The 27863-nt window shown below is 38.3% G+C and overlaps 1 protein-coding gene across 2 annotated transcripts in view; it reads left to right on the top strand.

Moving 5' to 3' along the window:
- FANCB (FA complementation group B) overlaps positions 1–27863 on the top strand; it is a 74336-nt gene that overhangs the window by 21891 nt on the left and 24582 nt on the right. The window contains exons 5-9 of one of the 2 annotated variants that reach the window (XM_028115090.2): positions 1847–1975; positions 4259–4425; positions 5056–5510; positions 5629–5866; positions 6382–6700. In XM_028115090.2, the coding sequence (XP_027970891.2) occupies positions 1847–1975; positions 4259–4425; positions 5056–5510; positions 5629–5866; positions 6382–6700 (1308 nt within the window). Of the gene's footprint in view, positions 1–1846; positions 1976–4258; positions 4426–5055; positions 5511–5628; positions 5867–6381; positions 6899–27863 lie in introns of those variants that run through there. The other variant, XM_028115089.2, reaches the window with a different exon arrangement.

A 27863-nucleotide genomic window follows, 5' to 3' on the forward strand; every position in this document is an offset into this window, starting at 1 on the left:
GATGGAATACTACAGAGCCGTGAAAGTCACAGACTATAGCTCCTGGCGACAAATGGGATGACTCTAAAAACCTAGCACAAACAGAATGACTCCATTCATAAAAGGTTCAAAAGCAAAACACAAAAAACTAAAAATATTCTTTAGGAGATAACAGTGATGGTAAAATTATGAAGACAAGGAAGTTACCTTAAAAGGCCAGGGTAGTGTTGCCTCTATTGGAAAAAGAGAAGTTCGTGACTGGGCAGTGCCCATGGGCAGCTGACTGCATATGGTTCCTTGGGTGCTGACTTCATTATTAGTTTGTAAACTGTTTTTTGTATTATGCCCTTTTCTGCATGTATGAGAGAGATCACAATAAAAAGACCAAAAAGCAAGGTTTGGTGTTCTGCAGTACAGTATGCTCCTGTATTTGGTTTGGGTTATGTTTTCTTTGCTTGTTTGTAGTGAGGAGAAAGAAAGCATTCCTTAACATACACATCGAAAAGTTCTGGAAAGGTAAACGATCTGTTGGCTATGCAAATGGAATTGAGGGTCTAGAAAGAGAAGTTGAGAAGTATTTTTATGCCATTTGAATGTTTTATCATATGGTTATTTTTATAGTTTTATAGCAAAACTTCACAACATAGAATATTTAAGTAGTCTAGTGATTCACCATTTAGTCCTGGAGTGGGGCGGGGGGCATTTTGAGGAGAGTAGGGAAGAGAGAACACAGATAATTTTTGAGAGTGCCTTCATTGTCAGTCTGCCCACATATTCCTCTCTTCTACTCCTTGCCCCTCAGCATTCTCCGATTTGGCTCCCCCACTCTGATGTGTACAGCTCCCTTTCCCTAAGTCACAAATTACTCAGCGAATGAGTGTGAATAATGTGGAGCCCACAGAAATAGGTCAACAGATTAAGTTTTAAAATATTAGCTAGGCACTTTACATATTTTGTGCAGTGAGGTAAGATATAATTCAGTCTTCACTTTCCAGATTCTGTACACCAATAAGTTAAAGGAATTTACCTGACTTAAACTGTAATTTGAAAGAAAGGGATTATAAAACAGGATGCATTTTATGTTTTCAATCTAGAAAAACATGTTAGATTAAAAACTGGATTAATACTTAAACAGTCTCAGCCATCTGAAATGAAACCACTTCTACCAGTTCAGTGATACGACTTTATATTTTCAGTAGCAAAATACATTTCATGAATGTTTCATCCTTGGTAGTGAAATCTGTTTATCTGCTATAATAAAAGGAATGGATTGCTCCCTACCCAGCTCAGAGCCAAATTTTGTTTGTTTCCTATAGTTAAGAGCCCACCTTAGCACTGAGTTTATTAGCACAAAAATAAACTTGTGGCAGTTTGGGGGTTATGTGTTATCTTTAAAATTTGCTATAGATGTTTTATGAACAGGATTTCAAATAGTATCAAATTAAAAGTGACAATTTCTACTCATAACAATGTCTTTGCTTTTTGAAGCAGAAATTATTTCAACAACAAGAAAAATAGTTTACCTGTGGGAGTAGAAGTGTTGGTAGCCCTTGATTTTTATTCATATTGATTAGACATCCATATTTGTATCGATTGATTGCTTAATTCAGTGGGGAAATGCATGCTAATACATTGGCATTCTTGCAGTTGGGTACATAAACTCTATTGCAGTTACTTGCTGTGTTCGTTTCCTTTAAAATTACTTAAAACTTGTGAAGAAAATAGTTTTGCTCTGAGAAGTATTCTCTGCTTTTCTACAGAAAAATGAATTAATAAGCAAATTTGGAGAAAGTACTTTCTGAATTAACGGTATCATGAGATTTCATTTGAAATGTCTCTGGCAGTGGTTTTTCTTTCTATTTTACAGGTTCGTTTGGCTTCTATTCAGGAATTGCAGCAGCATCTCTTGCTTAAGGAAAAAATTATTTCAAAATCTTACAAAACTTTAATAAACCTGGTTCAAGGGAAAGATGATAGTACATCAAGTGCAGAGAAGGTAAAATTAATCATGTGACCATTTTATCATTTTATGAATTGAAAATCTACAAGCTATTGAAGCATTACTTAAATTGGAATATTTGGATATATTAGAAAATGCCATTCAATGGATCCAAGAAGCAAAGTAGCAAGGGTTATAATGCTGGACTTTCATGACTTGAAAATACTTGATTAAGGAGCCAATATTTTAACAATTTGCAAATTATTCTGTAGGATATTAAAATCTCAGAAATCAGGAACCTTGGGGAACAAGTCCTCTTGTTCAAAAGATTTAACTATTAAACTTTTTTATTTGTATGATTTGCATAGAAATTACCCCTAAGTGAATTATGTACTTTCTGACTCCTTAAACAGAATATGCAGCATATTATTCAACCTTTCATTAATGAATATGTAATTTCATCAGTATTATAATTGTTCTTTTTGTCTGTTGCAATATTCATTTCTAAGGGTATTTATTCCTCTGGTTAATGCCCCTAAATTGCTATGCTTTTTTAGTGTTTATATCTGCCTTTTATAATTTTACGCTCATTTTCCTTGTGGTTGACCAGCATAAGAACCTCTTTAGGTACCTTGCAGTTGCTTATGTCAGTACAGTAATGTAGAAAGTTAGCAAAAACTCCCTGACTTCATAAAAAATAGTATTTATGCACATTAATTACATACAAAGACAACATAGCAAAGTTACAAATAAATCAAGAAAAGCTAGCATAGAGAAACAATCCAGTAAGTTTTTTTCACTCAAGTCACCTTAGTGCCTAGCTCTGATTTTCTTCTAGATTGACCATTCTCATAGCAGTCTATGCCTTGTGTCTGTATTTCAGTCTTAGCAATGTGAGGACTTGGGTCCAAAATATGATTCCATTAATGTGAGAATCATAACAAAAGCACATCATGTTGCATTTCTGAATTACAATTCCAATCTCTTGGGAAAGCTCATGAAGGTCATTTTTAAAAGTCTCCGCATTTCCCTTCACCACCTCACCCCAAGTATTTTGCCAATATTATTATTATTATTATTATTATTATTATTATTATTATTATTATTTTGGAGCAGGTGAGAGAGAGGAAGGGCAGAAGTAGTGGGAGGGAGAGAATCTTAAGCAGACTCCATGACCAGCACAGAGCCCAGCGCGGGGCTTGATCTCACATCCCTGAGATCATGACCTAAGCCAAAATCATGAGTTGGATGCTGAACTGACTAAGCCACCCAGACACCCTGATTTTGCCAATATTAGAAAAGGGAAAGAAATGTTTAAAGGGACTGCACTGAAACTACTGTGTGCAAGGCAGCATTTGGGGCTGTTTATGTGATTAATTTTAAAAACAATTCTGACAGGTAGCAAAAATTACCCCAGGTTTCGAATGAATGGCCTGTCTCAAAGCTCGCAGCTACTGGCAGAAGCATCAGATTCCTAGGAAGTTGTTTAGTCCACTAGAATGTAAATGCCCATATCTTTTTTCAGTAATTACTGCCCACATAAAAGGGCAGGATAGAGTAGTTGTTAAGATAGAGCATGGGCTCTAGAACCAGTTTGCTGTGGTTCAAATCCCAGCTCTGCCACTTGCTAACTGGGTGACTTTGGGCAAGGTACTTAGCTTCCGTGTGTCTTGTTCTCCTTATCTGGAAAGTGTAGATAATACTACCGACCTAGGGTACTAGGGTTTTTTTTGTGTGAAGGTTAAGCAAATTAAATCATGAGCGACATTAAGAACAGTGCCTGACACATAGTAAGCATTCAGGAAGTGTTGTGAATTATTATGATTATTACTCCTCCCACCATTTCTATTGTTATTATAAATCCATATGTTTGTGGAAATGAATGAGTATGGCCTGGACTTTAAGAATACAATTTTGGCCATAATTGATCAGCAGTCCAAAGATAATCAGTTTTATTTGTACAAAATTTTACAGTTATAGGTTTAGTACAAGCCACTTTAATAATGAATGGATTTTTTTCAGCATGCCTGGGACACATACTGTCAGAATTCTTTCAAAATGGATTCCAAGTTTATGTCTGCTGGCTCTGTGTTGGGTACCTCATCTTGTTTCCAATCAGGCCATGCTTCTTGATCTGAATAGATAGTTAATTACATATAAGTTCTATAAATTTTGTTTTAGTGATTTATATATAATCTGCAATGTAAAATATTGTAGGTGACAATTTAAGATATGTAAGCTATAAGGCCTGACTAAAAGCTGACTTACATTATTTTTGTAGTTTCGCCACATTTGGTAGTGTTTTTTGGTAATCAGTTATTTAACATGTTTTTCTATAAGGCACATCTTTTTACTCTTTGTGGTAAAGAAGAAAATCCTGTCTGTACCTTTGAGGAAAAGATACCAGACAATTTTCAAGATTCAGAACAGCTAGTAGAGAAGATATGGTATCAGGTAATAGATGACAGCTTGGTTGTTGGAGTGAAAACCACATCTTCTTTGAAGCTGTACGTATCATGATAACATTATCTTGATGGTCTAGACTAGCACTGTCCCACAGAAATATAATGTAAGCCACATAAGCAATTTTAAATGTTCTAATTAGCCATATTAAAAATGTAAATAGAAACAGGTGAAATTAATTTTCACAATATCATATCCCAGACAGTATCATTGCTGAGGGATAAACAATGTTCTGTATTAAAAAGCAGATTTTATTCAGGTTATTTAGGGGAGTATAAAATAGAGTTTTTACTTTAGAGTTATTTGCATTCTAAACTATTGCCAAAATAAACTCTAAAAAATGAGTATTTTTTTCTTGTTTAAAAAGAAGGGGAGGAACCTACCTCAAAAGTAAAATCCAGCATTATTTTACCATTCCTTTCTCTCAAGAAAATTATTTTCCTGCAGTTCAACATATTTACAATGTGTTTGCTTTCCTGTTTCAAGAAAAGTGCTATTACAGGATCTTTAAAATGTGTTTGGTTTATTACTTGATTTTCTGATATACTTTGCATTTGAAATGATGTTTCCTAGGAAAAGAGAGGAAATTTTTTATTGTTTGTGTAGCATTTAATCATCTCTTTGATTTTAAAGAATGAGCTTTTAGACTCAACTCAACTCTGGATTTTTTACAGGTCCCTGAATCATGTGACTTTATCACTGTTAATGGATCAAGCTCATAGCTCCAGCTGTCGGCTTCTTAAGTGTCAAAATAGGGTTATCAAGTTGACTAGGGATTTTTTCCCAGCACCATGCTCAGTGCCATGTGAAATAAGATCAGAGGCAAAAAGGATCAAGTTGACTGTTGATAGTGAGGAAGAGGGAGAGGAAGAGGAAAAGGAAGAAGAAAGCCTTGTTTGTGAACAGTCACCTGAGAAAGAGTGTGTACAGGTCATTACTGCTGTGACATCTCTTTCACCACTTTTAGCGCTCAGTAATTTTTCTTGCACTGTGCTGCTACAAATTAGGGAGAAGGAAAATGGTAACTCTTCTGAAGATCATTATATTCAGTGTGGCAGACTTTTTTTAAGTCTAGAAGACCTTTCAAGGAGGCAATACCTGCTGATGTTTCCAAAGAAGAAACCTATAGGTAATTTTTGTTGGTACTTTTTAATCATATACCTAACTGAATTAGAAAATTTCAAGAACTCTTTTTACTTGATAATGGGCAGTTTAATGACAGAGCTTGTGACATGTTTTTCTTGTAGAACACATGGAAGATCTGTTTGCACTTCTCACAGCGTTTAACAAAACTTGTTTTCAAATCACATCACCCAGCTATTCTCTGGCTTCAATGAAGACGTGGCTCCTAGAACACATGAAGTGTGAAGAAATCAAAGAATTTCCAGAAATTTGCTTTTGCAAAATGCCAGGAAGTTTCTATGGGACACTCTTCAAGTGGAAACAAAAAACACCATTTGAAGGGATTTTAATAGTCTATTCCAGGTAATGCATATCAAATTGGAATATGTCCAGAGAAGTTAGTGCATATGTGTGTGGTGCAGGAGCCATCTCCACAGTAGAGATCTGTGTCATTGTGGTACATGTCCGGGTCATTGCCTGGGATAGCCTCAGTGGACAGGTGGCCTCATGTGGAAACTAGAGCTGTTTTAACTTGATGTTTGTTTTTGGCTTTTTTTCTTTGGTTGATTAGGGCCTAATAGTTATTTTAAGATTTCTACTTACTTTTCTCCTGCAATGACATTTTAAAAAATATAATATTAATCTTATTACTCAGAGAAAAAACTAATCATGAAGCAAGTGCTGAACATTAACTGACTTGGTATAGAATATATTTGATTGCTACAGTCTGAATGATATCAAAGATCACATGCATGCATTATTGGTTCTATTCATCATGAGAGGATTTATAAGTGAGTATTAATTACTGCAGTAAGTTGTATACAACTGCTTTTTGCTGTCCCAAGTTTTATAATGTTATGTTTGTTTTTTTATTCTAGGAATCAAACAGTTTTGTTCCAGTGCCTTCATAATCTCATCAGAGATCTCCCTATAAACTGTTTCTTCAAAAATCTAAAATTTGGAAGTGTCAATTTCCTAATGAATCGTTTGGCGTTAACTTTGGAGAAGGAACTGGTTATCCTTGGTTCTCTTTCTTCTGCCTTAGTTAAGGTTGAAAACAACTTGGTGCAAAGTTGTGAAGCAAGCAAAGAAAAGAGTAGTGGTATGGCGGCTTTATCAGACAGAGAGGAAAACATCCATCCCTACAGAAAAGAACTTCAGAGAGAAAAGAAGCAAACATTGGGGACGGACCTAAAAGTGAGTGGTACCCTTTATAGAGAAATGACTTTGAAATTAGCTGAGGTTCAGCTGAGATCAGACCTTGCTGCCCAGAAACTGGCTGGTTTATAATTATAATCTTAATTTGATTTATTTTAGCATGTTTTCTCTGTCAGGACATTTTGGTTCCAGAGTTGTTTCCATTTTACGTTATATGCTTCCTTTGCAAAAATAAAGATTGAGGCTTGTAGAATTGTGTGTATTGATGCACGAAATAGCATGCCTTAGCACAGCAGTTCTCAACCAGGGCATGCTTCCTTCTGCGCCCACCCCCCACCCAGGGGCATTTGCTGGTGTCTGGAGACATTTTTGGGGGCATTGTGAGAAGTAATTGGGGTTGGGGAGGGTGAGGTCGGGGTGCTATTCACATCTAGTGGGTGGAGACCAGGGATGCTGCTAAACATTCTACTGTGCACAGGACAGCTCCCACAGCAAAGAATGATCCTGCCCAAAATGTCAGTAGTGCCAGGGTTGAGAAATCCTGCCTTAGAGTTACCACTTAAGTGAAGGCAGAAGTGATCTAACAGTATTTTGATCTAAATCTTCAAAAAACTTAAATAGTCCTTTTATTGTATCCTGTTTAGTAAAACCTAGCATATAAAAATTACCTTCAAACAGATAAACAAGGTTATTAGGATTCACAAGTTTCTGTAAACATCAAGCTCCTGTGGAAATTGAAATCGCAGAGTGTCTGGGTGAGACCATTAAAATGAAAATCTTTGAACCCCTTGTTAATTTAAATTTTATTAGAGAGCTTCTCTGAAATTGTATAAGTCTATAGGAATATGAAAATTTTAGGGCATTTCTCTGAAAAGCCTATTTCTTTCAAAAAAGCTAAGCATACCGCATAGGCCACTATTTGAAAAAAATTGAAAATGCCTTTAGGCCATTTGTCATTCCAACTCTGGGCAAAACTAAAATATAGAATTCTAACTAAAGTAACTTAAAGAATATGATGCTCCTTAGAGACTGAGAAATTTAAAAATAAGGGAAATTCACTTAACAGTTAAAAAGTGATTTTTAAGGGGTCCAACGAGACATTTCAAAGGGGTAAAAATTTAACCTATTCTTTTTGGAAAAATAAGAATGCTGCAGTAATAAGAGAGTGTCAGGAGAGGAGAAGACACAAAAGGATATGGGCCAAATGGAATGTTTCTGATTCTTTTTTACTCTAAAATCCTTAAGTGAGTTGGAAGTTTTGATCTGAGTTGAAAGAAACAGATGATTATAAAAAGTGGCAATTCATGCTTGCAGATCTGAAGTGCTAATTCCCGCCATGCCTTCAAAATGCTCGTGCTTAATGATCTGGTGTTGCAGATGGGGTTTAGAAAATACAGGTTATTATTTTCTTTTTATGATTGTCCATATAATATGCTACTTCTTGTTTTTGTAATCCATTACAAATGGAGATAGAACCTTACAGCTCTATTTCTTTGAAATGTCGGTAGAAAAGATTTCAGACTTTCTGGAAATGGAAATGGTATAATTTCAGGATTAATTATGGAGATCTGGAAGCAGTATGTGTCAATAGGTACATTGAAACTGCCCGTGACATGTTCTGAAACAAAAACCATGTATAAAATGTAGGAACTAAGTTGAAAAATGGAGGCTGTCAAAAAGTAAACAGAATTTAATTATAATAGTTTATCTGTAGGAGAGTTAGGATAATACAAAAAAAGCATGTTGCTTCTTTTTTATCTATAAAAGCAACCAAAATATATTCATCTATATACATCAAATAACCTCTTTGCAAGTGAGTTTTGTACTCCAGTATATTTTTCCTACCTACTACAAATAAGAACAGCTGAAGTTTGAGGGAATGATGCCCTTGCCACTCTCTCATGATTCAGTAGTGTTTGCGTGTACCCATAAGCACATTCCTCTGACCACTGTCCTGGTCATGAATCTGAAGTTCCCCTCAAAAACATGCTTCTCCCAAATCCACACTGAAGTGAAAATGAGTCTTGTTTTAGAACAGAGCACACCACAGTTTTCAGACACAAAACTTTTTGTTGTCCTCCTGATCCCTTAACTAGGGAATGCATGCAAGCCAGCTTAGGATGATGTTATTCAGTTTGGTGACTAGGTTGAGGGAGGGGGAAGAAATGTAATATTTATTGATTGCCAACTATATGCCAAACAGTAAGCTTGAAAAACACAAGCAAATATCCATGTCCATACATATGTGTGGTTACATCCTTCCAGCAACCCCCAAAGTGTAATTATTAGTATTGTCCCCAGTATGAACAAAATGTTAGACCAAATTAAGGGGGTGCACCTAAGCAAGTTAATGCTATGTACCCTTGTTACAAAGATGTTCAAAATGAGCAGATCCTTTTAGAATTCTAATAATACGTAAGTGAATCTTTTATTGTCCTGATCACATCTCTTTATACCATATAAAATTGAATGCTCAGTTTTTTCCCAGTCTTAGAAAAGATCTAATTAACTTACTTCTCTGCCTGCTCTTCCCAATAAAGGCAAAAACGTCGACTGTCCAAGCTAGAAACCTATGTAATGCTTTCTCTCTCTTGCCTAAAACTTGGACAGTACCAGATATTGAGAGGTATCCTTTCTCTTCCTTATATTCAAACTTGTGGAAACATTATTTTCCATTCTAAGAATTTGAGAGTGAAAACTATTTCTTAGGTAACCCCATCTGGAGAAAGTCAGGCTTCTAATGCCAAAGCCAGTATGGTGTAGTGGAAAGAATGCTGATCCATAAACTGTGTACTTAATTGAATCCTTTGGTTCGTTCTGTTTTCCCTTTTTGAGTTGCCTGGATCTGTTACTTGAATTGCTTTCTGCCTCAGCAAAATCGCCCTCTCCTATAAGAATCCTACTGTTGAGTATCTTCACTGTGCCGTTGGTCTGGCCCCTTTCTGGGATCTTATTTCAATAATCCTGTCTTGCCTTTTTATTCAGTAGGATAGCAGGCACTGTCAGATAGTGAGTGGTCGGTCGTAAGGGCAGAAAGGCAGAAACCTTCTCTGCCCTCACTGTTCCCCTTTTTTCTGTGCATAACTGAGGCCAACATAATGGTTCTGAGTTCAGCTAGGAAAATTATTTAGCATCTTTAAACTTTATCTTTAATTACCCATGTCCTCACAGCAGCAGTCACTTACCCCAATAGTACAAGCAGTGTTATGGGCCAGTAAAACATGCCATCAGCTAAAACATTTATCACTAGATCATCCGTTCAGTCAGGAGTCGGAAAAGAGTGTGATGCACCCTGTTGATTGCCTTTTCCACATTGATTTCTTCCTTTTCTTGTACCAGAACTCTCATTTTGGTCAGGAAACTTCTTTCTACAGCTCATGTGATTGGGAAAGTAGACCCTATCCCCAGTTCCAGAGCTTAGTCCTGAATAGTCTAAGCCAGTTAATGTAAGACATTTGCCTGGAAGCTGGTATGGGCCTGGAATGAGCACAAAACCTAAATTGGGCCTAATTGGACTGAGGGCCTAAAACAACTCGGAGTTTTGGTGATGACGAGGCTCTTCTGTCCTGCTGGAAGTGGGTGGCCCTAATTTAAAAATCACGGGAAATTAGGCATTAGAATGAATCTGACATTACAGCCTGCAAAATTGTTTTATTGTGCCGCTGAATCAAACCTAAATCCCACCCTTTCCTGGGACTACTTTCTTACTTCAGAAAAAAAAATTCCTTCTAACCGAAATCAAGATTTTGGTTAATTGCGCCTAAAAACATTCCTCACTGCTAGACATGGGGAAAAAGAATTCCAGAGAGCAGAACTGACTGTTGGACCTGTGGACCTCCCAGGACAGGAACAGTTTACTACGGAAACAGGATGCTTGTGCTCGCTGAAAGAAGAGTGCGGAAGAGCTACCTACTCCTTGCCCCTCATGCACCTTTCCTTTCTGGGCAGTGGCTCCCTGGTCTTTCTGGGTTTTGTTTTTGATTTTTTTTTTTTTTAGTTTAAAATCAACTTAGTTTGTACCTGATAGTAGTTTATATCTGAGATAAGCTTTAATGTTTAAAAAATTCTTTATCTTTTCTCTGTTCCTTAGCTTAGCTTCCCTCTGGTATTACACCAGGCCACTTGCTCAATGATGCCTTCCTCAGTGGGTTAGAGATTTGTGTCAGATTATTTAACCTTTCTCTATGTTTCCTGTTTTATTTTTTAATCAAATTTTGCTTTTTATTTTTAATTTGTGAAAAACTTTTAATTGAATTAGAGTTGACACGAAGGTAAGATTATACATGTAAGGACTATATCTATTGTGTTTATAACCCTAGCTGTATCCTCTCCAGTAGGAAGAGAAAGAAGTCTCTATCAATTTTGACTTTCTAAGAGTCTTTGTTCTAGGAAAAACAGATTTGATATTATGGGACTGTTTTGGAAATAGAGTAGTACTGCTATATCAAAAGAGATGCACAGCGTTATTAATTTAGAGCTTGTAGCTTTTTCAAAGGTAACAAATAAATGTACTAGAACATGAATGGTTACCTTTTAATATATACTAGGGAACAAAAGATAACCTTTTCTAACTTCATTCATTCTAACCTCATTTAAAAAAAAACAATATGGTGGGAATTTTTAGTGTAGTTTTTGTAAGCCTGAGGAGATGCTTTAAGGTTTAGAATTACTAAGTAATTTGGTTATGTCAGTGCAATAATAAAATCCTCTTATAAGTTATTCAAATAGGAAACTATGCTCTCACACTCAAAAGATTCCAGTAAATGTAGTAAAAACACTGGGAGTGGGGGCAGGCAGCAGCATCTGAAAGGAGCCAGAACCAAATAAATGTATTCTTGATAATCTGCAAAATTGTCAGAGAAAGTGATCATGTAGTACATGTGTTGGGCCAGAGAAGGGGAGGTGAGATTTGGTGTGCAGATGGTCTGGTGTTTCCTGTAGCTGGTGGCTACCTGGAAGGGGAGAGAATTAGCCTGGAACTATAAATAGTAGGAAAAATAATTATAAAGCCATTTGGCTTATAAAGTCAGTTTGTAATAAAACAGTGCCATGTCCTCTGACAGTTTTATGTTAACAAAATGCACCTATTGTTAAAAAAAAAGATTAGAAGATCACATTGAAATTATCTCTGAGGAAAAAATAAAAGAGATGTACAATTCAACAAAGATATAAATTTGTTCATATAATTGAAATATCAGGGAAAATGCAGTCCATGTTATCATCAGTCCTGTGATGGACAAGTTCTTAGAGTTAATTGATGGCCCCTGCTGAGTTTTATCTTTTGACTGGTGCCCTCCAACTATATCTAATACCTGAGTCTCTCTTCCCTATTTCCTTTCAGTTGTCTTTGTTAGAACCATCGCTTTCCAGAAATATTGCAATTTACCATTGCTCAGTCATATTTGGGGGTTTCTTAAATTCAAGTGTCAGTTCTTAAAATAACTCTTAAGTACCTTCTCTTTGAGATATCTCTAGGAGGTCTTAAAATTTCTGAAATGTTTGTTGTTGGCAGGGAATCACTGGTGGAGAATGGAATTCCAGGAAAAGTTGTAAGCTCTCCAGCCTAGAAAACTTAGATGTATATTCCATGTGGGTACTGCATCACTTGAGAAGGAAAGCAGTGGAATTGTTTTCTTTTTTAACTGATGTGCCAATTAGAAAATATTTCGCCTCTTTCAAAATATCAGTGGTGTATGAAGTGGAAGGGGATATGGAGATTTTCATTCAGTCATGTGTTTATTGACATTTTATTGAAGACATTGTCATGCCCAGATGTATAAGCAGGTGCTGGGGATATAAAGATGAATACAATACCTTCTTAGGTTTTAAAGAGCTTGCAGTCTTAATTGGAGAGACAGTGACACAGAGTTGCATGTTACACTGAGATAATTCATACAAGTATACCTGGGGTTCCATAGGAATACCCTTATAGGACACTGTGCCCATTAGGGGCACCGTCTGAGAGCAAGAGTTCTTAATTTGGGGGAACAGGACTTTTTGGGAATCTGATAAAAGCTAATGGTATTCATGTTGGAGGTAGCTGTGGCTTAAAGTGGTGTTATAACAGAATTTTGCCTGTATCAGGGATCATCTGCCAGACCTGTTCATGCCCCATAAAGAAAGGTACAGAGAGAAATGTATACACAAAGAAGTTCAAACCAGAGTACTTGGTTCAGTAAAAAGGGGTGTAAAATACTTAAATCATGCAGTTTTGAAATACTTATTGATTGAAAAATTGGCTTTATTATATTGGTGAGCCCATAAAATAATTATATCCAAAACCCTCTTATTTTTTTTATTTTTATTTTTTTAAATATTTATTTATTTATTTGAATGAGAGAGAGAGAGCGAGCGCTAGTGGGGTGGGGGTGGAAGGGGGAGAGGGAGAGGGAGAGAGAATCTCAAGGAGACTCCCTGCTGAGTGCAGAGCCCCATGCAGGACTTGATCCCACAACCCCAAGATCATGACCCTCACTAAAATCAAGATTTGGATGCTTAACTGACTGAGCCACCCAGGCACCCCTCCAAAACCCTTTTAGAAACAAAAAGAACAAAACAAATTTGTTCTGAAAATTAAAATAACATATCCATGTATGTTAAAGCAAATAATTTCCTTCAATTGATTATCTGAATGATTTTATTTTATTGCAGTAAACAATAACATTAAATTTACCATCTTAATCATTTTTAATCGTACAGTTCAGTAGTGTTAAGTATATGCACATTGTTGTGCAACAGATCTCTAGAACTTTTTGGTATTGCAAAACTGAAACTCTGTACCCATTAAACATTAATTCTCCCTCCTCCTTTCCCCTGCCCTTGCTCTACACTAATAATTCTCAGCAGTGATTATACATAGGAATCACCTGAGGACTTCATAGAGCAATTTGCTGATCCTATGCCCCACCTGGGAGATTCTGATCCAGTTGTTCTAGGTTCTGCCTTGGGCCTTGGCAAAGGTTTCAAAGCTCCAGGTGATTTTGATGTGCATCCAGGGTTGAGAGCTACCACTTTACTAGAAGCAGCAAATTAACTTGACCATTTCAGGGGGCACAGCTTCACAGATTTTTCTTTGTCAGTGCATCTTTCTCTTAACAATGTAATATCCCATTGTTTCTCAAGCTTTAATGTACATATAAATCACCTGGGGATCTTGTTCAATTCTGCATTCTGATTCAGCAGGTCTAGGGTGGGGCCTGAGACCGCGCAGGTCTAACAAGCTCACAGATGATGTTGATGCTGCTGATTCACGGACTCCACTCATAATCAAGGGTGATAAGCCACTCTATGGTATTGTCAAAGTCAAGGCTTGTATGTTGGGGAAAATTCAAGTTTTCAAAGTATAGTTTTGTTGTCATTCCATATGTTCTCACAGTCTGATGAGCTTTTTTTTGAATGGTTAAATACAAAGTAATCCGTCTCTGCTGGTATTGTGCTTCCATTGATACAAACTCTGTACAGAAGTATTGCCTTGCATTATCTGTGTTCCGAAGGGTACGTAAGACTCTTACTTTCTTCTTTGACATTTTCCAATTTAGGTTATCTTCCATGCCTAATGTCCATAATCATTGTGGAAGGATATCTTTTCTTTAATTCCTAACAGTGAAAAATTACTCTGAACACTGAAGCAATGGAAAGATGATGATTGTACAATGCCTAATGGCACCCTTTATCCATTAGGACTTATAGTGAAAGAATACTCAACTCAAAACAAATTTACCAGTGAAAAAGATGTCCTGATTATTATAACTCGTGGGTGGTATGCAGGCTTGAGTCAGTTTGATTTAGCCGCTCAGCAGGATATCAAGGATGTTCTCATCTTCATTCTAAGGTTGGCTCCCCACACAGTACAGAAAGGCTGCAACACTTCCAGATATACCTCTGCACATGACTCCATCCAGAAAGAGCTTACAGAAGAGCGAGGAACCTTCTTTTCCAAAGGAAAATCTTGCCTCATGCCTTACTGCCCACACTTAGTCACACATTCAGTCCTGAAATGGTCTATGGCCATTTGAATACCCTGTATGGATTGGCTTAGGCCTGGGTTATGACAGGGAGACTTTTCACTGTTTACTACTACTTAAATGTTTTTATATAGGCATTTGTTACAGGTTGAATTGTGTTCTCCCAAAAAGATACATTGACGTCCTAACACCCCTCCCCCCACCACCCTGGTACCATAGAATGTGACTTTGTTTGGAAATAGAGTCATTGCAGATGTGATTAGTTAAGTTGAGATGAGATCATTCTGGAGTAGGGTGGGTCCCTAATCCAATATGACTGGCATTCATAACTTATAAGGTGTGAAGACACAGGAAGAATGTAATGTGACAACATAGGCAGAGATTGGAGTTGTGTAACTACAAGCCAGGGAATGCCAAAGATTGCCAGTGAACCACCAGAAGCTAGAAGGGACTCCTACAGATTTCAGAGGGAGCATGACATTGCCTGCTTCTTGATTTCAGACTTCTAACTTCCAGAACTGTGAAACAATATATTCTGTTGTTCTAAGCCACTCAGTTTGTGGCATCTTGTTTTGGCAGCCCTAGGAAACTAATACAAGACTTATTATCCATTACAATCATTTTAAAAATTAAAAAAATCAAGGATATTTTGGAGGAAGGAGGGTAGGTCATTGTGAAGGCCATGAAAAAATAGCAAGATGTTTGCATAGGATTAAAGGCAGATGGTTGTTAGTGTTAAAGATTTGGTCAATCTGTCCTCCTAAATCTTTTAATTTTATCAAGTTTCTTTTCCCCATTTTCATTGCTACTTCTCTATTCCATGCTACCATTATTTTTCACCTGGATTATTTCAGCAGCTTTCCAACTTGTCTCCAGGATTTTACTCTTGCTTCCTTCTAGTCCTGTTCTCCAAACAGCAAACAATTGTCAAAGCACAAATCTGATCAGAAAAACCACTCATCTCTCCATTCTTTCAGTGTTCATTCACTAGCTTCCCAAATTACTTTTAGAATAAAATCAGAATCTCTGTGTGGCATATTAGGTATATGGTGTCATCTAGCCTACCTCATGCACTTAGTTAGGATTCTACTTCTGTCCCTGTGGACACTAGTCATTGACATCCCATCATTTCTTCAAGCATGGCATTGTGCTTTCTACCTCAAACTGTGCACATGCTCTTCCTATTACCTATGCTGCTCTCTCTCCAATCCTACCTTCCTTCACCTCATTTCATGCTCACCCTTCAAATCTCAGTTCTTAATTTACGTCTTCATGGAAACCCCTGACCCTCCAAGACCGGGTCAAGTCCCCCTGTATAGACTTTTGTAGTACACTATACTTCTTTCCAGCGACTGTAATTATAATTTAATCATTAAGTATTTATAGGCAGGTACTATAGTTAACTCCAATTTGAAATCAGGGCTGTTAACTCCAAAATGTAAAACCTCATACTCTTAACTTCCTTGTGGGCAAAGTCCATTTTCTGTCTTGATCAACTTTATATCCTGTCTAGCACAGTACTTTGCACATAATTGGTACTTAACTAATATTAGTGTAATTTTTTTAAAAAAAGAAAATATTAATGAATGAAATGTAGTTGTAAAGAATTCAAGTAAAGAACCAACCTTGGTGTGTTTGTGTGTGTGTGGTAGAGGGGAGGATTTCCATGTTCCCATGTCACATTGAGAGGCTTGTACCTAGTTCTTCAATCAGTGGTTTTTAGACTTTGATCATGTAAGCAGGTGTAATTTTAGGAATTGCAGTGACGAGCATATATTTGACAAATTTTTGTTTTGCCAGGTAAGGATGTAATGATGACATTCCACTTCAGTGAGGAAAATATGGTCTTAGGAAATCCAAGTAGCTGCCTGGGGGAGAAAGGGGAGAATGTGCCTATTACCAGGATTAATTTGATATAGGTCAAAGTTTCAAGCATAAAAAAGAAAAAAAGCAGATTAGATGAAAACAAGGGATGCTTTCCAGGTTAACTTGGAGTGGGGAAGACTTATCAATCTATTTCACAAAATCCAGAAGCTGTAAAATTTGTTCACATTAAAAGAAAGTCAAAACACCTTTATTTTAAAAAAAGTCAAAAGACAACACTAGAAAAACATTATTTATGACATTTCTTTTTTTTACCTTTAAATTTTATTGTTATGTTAATCACCATACATTACATCATTAGTTTTTGATGTAGTGTTCCATGATTCATTGTTTGTGCATAACACCCAGTGCTCCACGCAGAACGTGCCCTCTTTAATACCCATCACCAGGCTAACCCATCCCCCCAACCCCCTCCCCTCTAAAACCATCAGTTTGTTTCTCAGAGTCCATCGTCTCTCATGGTTCGTCTCCCGCTGCGATTTACTCCCCTTCATTCTTCCCCTCCTGCTATCTTCTTTTTTTTTTTCTTAACATATATTGCATTATTTGTTTCAGAGGTACAGATCTGTGATTCAACAGTCTTGCACAATTCACAGCGCTCACCATAGCACATACCCTCCCCAATGTCTATCACCCAGCCACCCCATCCCTCCCAACCCCCACCACTCCAGCAACCCTCAGTTTGTTTCCTGAGATTAAGAATTCCTCATATCAGTGAGGTCAAATGATACATGTCTTTCTCTGATTGACTTATTTCGCTCAGCATAACACCCTCCAGGTCCATCCACGTTGTTGCAAATGGCAAGATCTCATTCCTTTTGATGGCTGCATAATATTCCATTGTATATATATACCACATCTTCATTATCCATTCATCTGTCGATGGATATCTTGGCTCTTTCCAGAGTTTGGCTATTGTGGACATTGCTGCTATAAACATCGGGGTGCACATACCCCTTCGGATCCCTACATTTCTATCTTTGGGGTAAATACCCAGTAGTGCAATTCCTGGATCGTATGGTAGCTCTATTTTCAACTTTTTGAGGAACCTCCATACTGTTTTCCAGAGTGGTTGCACCAGCTTGCATTCCCACCAACAGTGTAGGAGGGTTCCCCTTTCTCCGCATCCCCGCCAACATCTGTCGTCTCCTGACTTGTTAATTTTAGCCATTCTGACTGGTGTGAGGTGGTACCTCATTGAGGTTTTGATTTGGATTTCCCTGATGCCGAGCAATGTTGAGCTCTTTTTCATGTATCTGTCGGCCATTTGGATGTCTTCTTTGGAAAAATGTGTGCTCATGTCTTCTGCCCCTTTCTTGATTGGATTATTTGTTCTTTGGGTGTTGAGTTTGATAAATTCTTTATAGATTTTGGATACTAGCCCTTTATCTGATATATCATTTGCAAATATCTTCTCCCATTCTGTCGGTTGTCTTTTGGTTTTGGGGACTGTTTCTTTTGCTGTGCAAAAGCTTTTTATCTTGATGAAATCCCAATAGTTCATTTTTGCCCTTGCTTCCCTTGCCTTTGGCGATGTTTCTAGGAAGAAGTTGCTGCGGCTGAGGTCGAAGAGGTTGCTGCCTTGTGTTCTGCTTTAGGATTTGGATGGACTCCTGTCTCACATCGAGGTCTTTCAACCATTTGGAGTCTGTTTTTGTGTGTGGTGTAAGGAAAGCGTCCAGTTTCATTCTTCTGCATGTGGCTGTCCAATTTTCCCAACACCATTTGTTGAAGACACTGTCTTTTTTCCATTGGACATTCTTTCCTGCTTTGTCAAAGATGAGTTGACCATAGAGTTGAGGGTCCATTTCTGGGCTCTCTATTCTGTTCCATTGATCTATGTGTCTGTTTTTGTGCCAGTACCATGCTGTCTTGATGATGACAGCTTTGTAATAGAGCTGGAAGTCCGGAATTGTGATGCCGCCAGGTTTGCTTTTCTTTTTCAACATTCCTCTGGCTATTCGGGGTCTTTTCTGGTTCCATACAAATTTTAGGATTATTTGTTCCATTTCTTTGAAAAAAGTGGATGGTATTTTGATGGGGATTGCATTGAATGGGTAGATTGCTCTAGGTAGCATTGACATCTTCACAATGTTTCTTCTTCCAGTCCATGAGCATGGAACGTTTTTCCATTTCTTTGTGTCTTCCTCAATTTCTTTCATGAGTATTTTATAATTTTCTGAGTACAGATCCTTTGCCTCTTTGGTTAGATTTATTCCTAGGTATCTTATGGTTTTGGGTGCCATTGTAAATGGGATCGACTCCTTGATTTCTCTCTCTTCTGTCTTGTTGTTGGTGTATAGTAATGCCACTGATTTCTGTGCATTGATTTTATATCCTGCCACTTTACTGAACTCCTGTATGAGTTCTGGCAGTTTTGGGGTGGAGTCTTTGGGGTTTTCCACATAAATTGTCATCTGCAAAAAGAGTTTGACTTCCTCTTTGCCGATTTGGATGCCTTAGATTTCTTTTTGTTGTCTGATTGCTGTGGCTAGGACTTCTAATACTATGTTGAATAGCAGTGGTGATAGTGGACATCCCTGCCGCATTCCTAACCTTAGGGGGAAAGCTCTCAGCTTTTCCCCATTGAGAACGATATTGGCTGTAGGTTTTTCATAGATGGCTTTTATGATATTGAGGTATGTACCCTCTAACCCTATCCTCTGAAGACTTTTGATGAAGAAAGGATGCTGTACTTTGTCAAATGCTTTCTCTGCACCTATTGAGAGGATCATATGATTCTTGTTCTTTCTTTTGTTAATATATTGTATCATGTTGATTGATTTGCGCATGTTGAACCAACCTTGCAGCCCAGGGATAAATCCCACTTGGTCGTGGTGAATAATCCTTTTAATGTACTGTTGGATCCTATTGGCTAGTATTTTGGTGAGAATTTTTGCATCCATGTTCATCAAGGATATTGGTCTGTCATTCTCCTTTTTGATGGGGTCTTTGGTTTTGGGATCAAGGTAATGGTGGCCTCATAAAACGAGTTTGGAAGTTTTCCTCCTATTTCTATTTTTTGGAACAGTTTCAGGAGAATAGGTATTAATTCTTCCTGAAATGTTTGGTAGAATTCCCCTGGGAAGCCATCTGGCCCTGGGCTTTTGTTTGTTGGGAGATTTTTGATGACTGCTTCCATTTCCTTAGTGGTTATAGGTCTGTTCAAGTTTTCTATTTCTTCCTGGTTCAATTTTGGTAGTTGATACATCTCTAGGAATGCACCCATTTCTTCCAGGTTATCTAATTTGCTGGCATAGAGTTGCTCATAATATGTTCTTAGAGTTGTTTGTATTTCTTTGGGGTTGGTTGTGATCTCTCCTCTTTCATTCATGATTTTGTTGATTTGGGTCATTTCTCTTTTCTTTTTGATAAGTCTGGCCAAGGGTTTATCAATCTTGTTAATTCTTTCAAAGAACCAGCTCCTAGTTTCGTTGATCTGTTCTACTGTTCTTTTGGTTTCTATTTCATTGATTTCTGCTCTGATCTTTATTATTTCTTTTCTCCTGCTGGGTTTAGGCTTTATTTGCTATTTTTTCTCCAGCTCCTTTAGGTGTAGGGTTAGGTTGTGTATTTGAGACCTTTCCTGTTTCTTGAGAAAGGCTTGTATTGCTATATACTTTCCTCTCAGGACTGCCTTTGCTGCATCCCAAAGATTTTCAACAGTTGTGTTTTCATTTTCATTGGTTTCCATGAATTTTTTAAATTCTTCTTTAATTTCCTGGTTGACCCATTCATTCTTTAGTAGGATGCTGTTTCGCCTCCATGTATTTGAGTTCTTTCTGACTTTCCTCTTGTGATTGAGTTCTAGTTTCAAAGCATTGTGGTCTGAAAATATGCAGGTAATGATCCCAGTCTTTTGGTACCGGTTGAGACCTGATTTGTGACCTAGGATGTGATCAATTCTGGAGAATGTTCCATGGGCACTCGTGAAGAATGTGTATTCCGTTGCTTTGGGATGGAATGTTCTGAATATGTCTGTGAAGTCCATTTGGTTCAGTGTGTCATTTAAAGTTCTTATTTCCTTGTTGATCTTTTGCTTAGATGATCTGTCCATTTCAGTGAGGGGGGTGTTAAAGTCCCCCACTATTATTGTATTGTTGTCATTGTGTTTCTTTGCTTTTGTTATTAATTGGCTTATATAATTGGCTGCTCCCATGTTCGGGGCATAGATATTTACAATTGTGAGATCTTCTTGTTGGATAGACCCTTTAAGTAGGATATAGTGTCCTTCCTCATCTCTTATTACAGTCTTTGTTTTAAAATCTAATTTGTCTGATATAAGGATTGCCACCCCACCTTTTTTTGGTGTCCACTGGCATGGTAGATGGTTTTCCACCCCCTCATTTTCAATGTGGGGGTGTCTTTGGGTCTAAAATGAGTCTCTTGCAGACAGCATATCAAGAGGTCTTGTTTTTTAATCCAATCTGATAGCCTGTGTCTTTTGATTGGGGCATTTAGCCCATTTACATTCAGGGTAACTGTTGAAAGATATGAATTTAGTGCCATTGTATTGCCTGTAAGGTGACTGTTACTGTATATTGTCTGTGTTCCTTTCTGGTCTATTTTGCTTTTAGGCTCTCTCTTTGCTTAGAGGACCCCTTTCAATATTTCTTGTAGGGCTGGTTTCGTGTTTGCAAATTCCTTTAGTTTTTGTTTGTCCTGGAAGCTTTTTATCTCTCCTTCTATTTTCAATGACAGCCTAGCTGGATATAGTATTCTTGGCTGCATATTTTTCTCATTTAGTGCTCTGAAGCCATCATGCCTGTCCTTTCTGACCTGCCAGGTCTCTGTGGATAGGTCTGTTGCCAATCTAATGTTTCTACCATTATAGGTTACATATCTCTTCTCCCGAGCTGCTTTCAGGATTTTCTCTTTGTCTCTGAGACTCATAAGTTGTACTATTAGATGTCAGGGTGTTGACCTATTTTTATTGTTTTTGAGATGGGTTCTCTGTGCCTCCTGGATTTTGATGCCTGTTTCCTTCCCCACAGTAGGGAAGTTCTCTGCTATAATTTGCTCCAATATACCTTCTGCCCCTCTCTCTCTTTCTTCTCTTCTGGGATCCCAATTATTCTAATGTTGTTTCGTCTTACCGTATCGCTTATCTCTCGAATTCTGCCCTCGTGATCCAGAAGTTGTTTATCTCTCTTTTTCTCAGCTTCTTTATTTTCCGTCATTTGGTCTTCTATATCACTAATTCTCTCTTCTTCCTCATTTATCCTAGCAGTTAGTGCCCCCATTTTTGATTGCACCTCATTAATAGTCTTTTTGATTTCGATTTGATTAGATTTTAGTTCTTTTATTTCTCCAGGAAGGGTTTCTCTAATAACTTCCACACTTTTTTCAAGCCCAGCTAGTATCTTTAAACTCATGATTCTGAACTCTAGGCCCGACATCGTGCTAATGTCCGTATTGAGTAGGTCCCTGGCAGATGGTACTACCTCTTGTTCTTTTTGCTGAAGTGATTTTTTTTCTGTCTTGTCATTTTGTCCAGAGGAGAATAGATGAATGAGAGCACAAAATGCTAACAGGTTAACAACGTCCCCAGCAAATATACTCTATACAAATCAGAAAAGACCTGAAACCAGGGGAAAAGAAAGGGAAAGAAAGAAAAAAGTAAGAGAAAAAAAAAAAGAAAAAGAAAAAGATAAAAACAAAAACAGAAGAAAACAAAAAAAATAGAATATGATCAAATATGATCAGGCTAGTACATAGATCAGTGCCATACACTAGAATTTGGGTGTATTTTGGTCTGTTAGAATAAAGTGCCTCCTAAAATTTTAAAGAAAGACTTATATATGTACAAAATAAGGGTTGATACAATGAGGAGATGGAATATGACTGTGAAGATGAAAAGTATAAAAGATTTTATAAAAGGAATTGATAAGAAGTTGTTTGAAAAAAGAAAGAAGATTTAAAAAAAAGGGAAAAAAGGGAGAGAATGTGATCAGGCAGGAGACTAGAACGAAGCCATACACTAGTGATTTAGGGTATATTTTGGTCTCTTAGAAGAAACTGTATCTCAAAATTTTAAAGAGAACAACTTATATATATATATATATGCCAAAAATAAGGGTAACTACTAGGAACAGATAGAATATGACTCTAAAAATGAAAAATAAAAATGTTTTTTTTAAAAAAGGAATTGATAAGATGTTGGTTGAAAAAGGGAAAAAGAAAAATTTAAAAAAAAAACAGTTAAAAAAATTAACTTTGAAAGACTAATGAATCATGGTAAAAAAGCCCTGAATTCTATGTGCAGTATTCCCCTAGCGCTGGAGTTCTCCTGTTCTCATTGATTCGTCAACTTGGTCTTGGCCGGCTGTTCTTGCTGATCTTCTGGGGGAGGGGCCTGTTGCCTTGGTTGCCAAATGTCTTTGCTGGAGGCGGAATGCCCCACCCTTGCCAGTCCGAGCTAAGCAATCTGCTCGGGTTTGCTCTCGGGAGCTGTCATTCCCTGCAAGCTCTGGGCACAGCCTTGGAGGACGAGAGTGAAAATGGTGGCCTCCCAGTCTCCACCTGCAGGAGCCAAGAACTCGGTGCCCTGCTCCTCAGTGAGCCCCCAGAGAAAAGCAGTCAGTCACTCCCGTCTCCCCAATCTCCGGCAGCACTCCGTGCTCACCCAGTCTCTGACCCAGCGTTTCTATCTCCAAACCCAGCAGATCCCTGCAGTGCGCTCCTGCGCCGCTCCTCCCAGGGGAGGAAAGGGAGTCTCCCTGGATCTGCTGCTTGTTGGGTCCCTGCTGGAGGAGCAGTGGTGCGACTGTGCTGCAAATCACAGTTTATGGCCACCCCGAGCTGAGAGCCCGCTCCTCGGCTCCGTCTCTGCAGCCGGCTTCCCCACTCTGATACCTGGGAGCTCTGCCTCACTCAGGCACCCCCGGTCTTTCTGTGACCCCGAGGGTCCTGATACCACACTGTCCTGCGAGGGTTCCACCCCCCGCTTAGCCACTGGAACGATGTCCCTCAGCGGAGCCACTTCTAAAAGTTCCGAGTTTGTGCTCCGCTGATCTCTCACTTTCCAGAAGCGGCCGATGGAAGCCCCCTCCCCCGCCATCTATCCTCCCAAATATCACCTCGAATTCACTTCTCCGCAAGTCCTACCTTCCAGAAAGTGGTCACTTTTTTGTTCAGAGAATTGTTGCTCTTCTTTTCTTCGATCTCCTGTTGAGTTCGTAGGTGTTTAGAATGGTTTGATCCCTATTCAGCTAAATTCCTGAGACCAGACAAAATCCAGGTCCACCATCTTGCTCTGCCCCTAATCTATTTATGACATTTCTTAAAATAAAAACAAATATCCATAATACAGAGAAAATGTCTTGAAAATGATAAAGGAAAGAAATCAATAGAAAAGGGGCCAAAGAAACTTTAAAATTAGTGGGAAAGAAAATGCAAATACATTTAACAACGTGTGGAACTTCACACACTAAGCAAAACACAAAGTAAAACTGCATTGAAAAAACTCGACTTCCATGTAACAGTGAAATGAAATAGGTTGCCACAGGCCCACTCTCCTGTTAGGTGAAACTGGATACATTACAAAGATCACATTTTAAAGGATTCAGAAAGCTGTGGAAACAAGGACTGGCTAGATTAAAAATACGGAAAAAGGAAAATTATTCCAAAGTGACTCGATAATTCCAGCCTTTTGTTTATCTGAGGGCAGCCTTTGGATCAGGCTTGGTCCAGGCAAAGGGCTTCTGCTTGAAGTCGGCAGTCTTTTAGGAGTTGCATAATGCTGTAGTGATGAATTGACACATTAAGGAGGCTTAAATGCACATAATTTTGATTATGTGATATTTTCATAGTTCTTTGGCTGCACCAGAAATGGGGCAGCTAGCACAAAAACTTCTAAAAGGAAATCTGAAATCTCTTTCAGTTGTACACTGCTGCCAGGGAGGAGCTTTGCTTCAAACACATGACTGGTTTCCCCTTCAAGACATTTGCCAAGTTTTGAAGCTGAGTGAAGTAGGAGGCTTAAAGGGCCAAGCTGTAAACTTCTGAAGGTCAGAACCGTCTCTCTGTTAGCTTCTAGGGCTGAGATCTGTACTTCCAGAATCTAGGAACAGGAACAGACCAGAAGTAGATTGAGTCTTACTAAACTGGCAGCAGGGCCCCAATCAAGCTCAGTTTCTGATTGGATTGAGCTGATTAGCTATTCAACCTAATTGGCTAATGAAATCAAAGAGAAACTCTCTTTTCCATGGAACCTCTGTGGTTCTCCTATACATACTATCTGGCACACATTAAAATAATTTCTACATAAGCAAAGAGGCAAGACTGTATAGTAATTAAGAAGAAAAAAAGATGCAGATCCACAGGTGTGGCTGATATTGAAGTTAGTGGATAGGAACTCTAAAATATGTTATACTCAAAGTAGAGGAAAAGGACAAAATATATGGAAGGATGGATATGTAAAACAATTGGAATCGTTATAAACAAATAGATTAGAACTGAAAAATGCAGTATCTGAAATTGTAAGAAGTATGAGTTTAGCAATACAGGGGACATAGCAGAATGTAGAACTAGTGAACTGGGATATGGGCCAATAGAAAATACTCAGACTGAAGCAGAGGGAAAAAAAGGTGGAAAAAAAGAATAGAATGTAAGAGACAGATGAGATATACTCAAATTCATGTAATTGAATTCCAAGAGGAAAAGGAGAGATTGAGGCAAATGCATTATTAAAAGAGCTGGGAATCTGTTCCAAACTGATGAAAGATATCAACCAAGAGATTCAGGAAATTCAGAAAACTCCAGATAAGGAAGAAAAAAAAAAAAGTAGGAAACCACATGCGGATTGTGGAATAACAGCTGATAAGCAAAGATAAAAATCAATTAGAAAATCTTAAAAGTAGTTAAAAGAAGAACAGTATTAACTGACAGCCACCTGAAACAACTGAAACCAGAATGGAATGGAATTTCATTTTTAAACTGCTTATAAAAAAAACTGAGCCTAGAATTCTATGTGTAGCCAAAATGTGCTTCAAAAATGAAGATAAAGACATAGAGAAATTATTTCTAGCAGGCCTGTTGTAAAAGAAATATTAAAAGGATTTCTTTAGGCAGGACCAAAATGAAACTGTATGGAAACAAAAATGCAGGATGGAATGAAGAACATATGAAAAGATATATAATGAGTAAATTATACATGAATAAATATTGTACAAAACAGTAATTGTCATGTCTTGAGTTGAAATCATTTGTGGAACTTAAATGCATGACAACAGGGTGACTTCACCAAGATGGTGGAGTAGGAGACCCAAGTCTCCATCCCCACACAAAGAACAACAATTAGACAGCTATCCACAAGTGAAAATAGCTCTGGAAGACCTCAGGAGTCCACTTAAGCTTCAGCAATACAGCTGCCCTGCACCTGCATGCTGCCAGCCTGACTTCCGTCACCACTTTCCACAGCTCCTTGCTCACAGTTGACTTGCCCACAGCTAACCCCTGCAGCCATATGAGTGCACAGCAACAGCTGCTTGTGTGCCAGGAGCTGGTCCCGACCCCCGTCATAGGCCTATACCACCTCATGGCACTAGCGGCTAACCCCTGTACTTGTGCACCTGTATGTTGCTTACTTCAACTCCTATTGCTGATCCTCACTGCTGTATGTGTGTGTGTGTGTGTGTAGGACTAGCCCCTATAGTAAGTAGCATGAGTGCACATCAAGAGCCTCACAGCTACTTGGGTGCCTGGAGCTAGCCCTGACCCTGTCACAGGCCTATATCAACAAATATGCTTGTAGCTAACCCCTGCAGATGTATACGTGCACATCAGTGGCCCTGATTCCTTTCATTGGACCCTGCTGCCATGCATGTACCTTTGGCTAGCCCCTGCAGTTATGCAAGGGCATGCTAAACACCCTGGGACCCTACAGATGCTTCCGTGTCCACAATTGGCCCTGGACTCTGAAATTGGCCTTGGCCCTTGCCACTGCTTGTATGCTTGCAGCCGGCCCCTGCCACCACACAGGCACCAGTAGCCATTTCCCACAGCTGGTCATGTGCACACCATCAGCTCTGGTCCCTTGCCTCTGGACCTGGAGGTTCTACTAAGGACCCCAACAGCCACTGCAGCCACCACAGACACCTTGCATGTCTCACTGAAAAGGACCATACAATTGTCAGTGTGGAAACCAGCTGCCTGAGCTGATAAGACACTATGCTGCACCCCAGGCCCAGAGGTACCACATGCCCCCACACTTGGAGTCCCATACCAATAGACCAAGAACCACAACATGCTCTGTTGTCCTGACCCACAGGCGAAGGTTTTTCTTAACAAAAGTCAATTCATAAAGTCTGGAAGAAGTGATTGTTTCAAATGTGCGGACACATACCACAAGGCTACATGGATTGCTATGAGTCAGGGAAACATGACAACAGCAAAGTACACAATAAGCTTTCAGTAACTGACCCCAAAGAAATGGAGATCCACAAATTGCCAGACAAAGAATTCAGAATAATTGTTCTAAAGAAGCTCAGAGAGTTACAGAAGAACTTAGAAATTTTAACAAAATCAGAAAAACAATAAAAGAACAAAATGGGAAGTTCAACAAAGAGAGAAAGCACTAAAAAGACCAAATAAATTTTGCAGAGGAATAAAATGACTGAAATTTTAGAAATGCAAAAGAGAGCTTCAGTAGCACACTCAATCAAGCAAAAGGGAAAAAAAATCAGTGAATTAGAAGGGAGGTCATTTGAAATTATCCAGTCAGAGGAGAAAAAAGAGTGAAAAAGAGTGAAGGAAGAAAGCCTATGGGACTATAGAACAACATTAAGTGAAACAATATTCACATTATAGGAATCCTAGAAAGAGAATAAAAAAAGGAGCAAAACGCTTATTTAAAGAAATAATGGCTGAAAACTTCCCAGACCTGGGGAAAGATAAGGGCATTCAAGTATATGAAGCTTCAAGGTCCCCAATCACGTTCAGCCTAGTGAAGACGTCACTGAGACACATTATAATAAAACTGTCAAAAATCAAAGACAGCATCTTGAGAGCAGCAAAAGAGATTTGTCACATATGAACCCTGGCCCCAGGTTCAATGGAACCTCCCTAAAAGGCTATTGGCAGATTTCTCAGCAGCAACTCTGCAGATCAGGAAAGAGTGGGATGATACATTCAAAGGGCTAAAACGAAAAAAAAAAAAAACACAAAACAAAAAACAAGAATACTTTACCCAGCAAAGTTATCCTTCAGAAATGAAGGAGAGATCATTCCTAGACAAGCAAAAACTGAAGGTGTTCACCACTAGCAGACCTACCTTACAAGAGATGCTAAACGGAGTTCTTCAAGTTGAAAGGAGAGGATACTAACTAGTAACATGACATCATATCAAAGTGTAA

This window comes from Eumetopias jubatus, unplaced genomic scaffold, assembly GCF_037043125.1.
Source record: "Eumetopias jubatus isolate StellerSeaLion01/CBP00866 unplaced genomic scaffold, mEumJub1_p1.0 scaffold_11, whole genome shotgun sequence".
Lineage (NCBI taxonomy): Eukaryota > Metazoa > Chordata > Mammalia > Carnivora > Otariidae > Eumetopias > Eumetopias jubatus.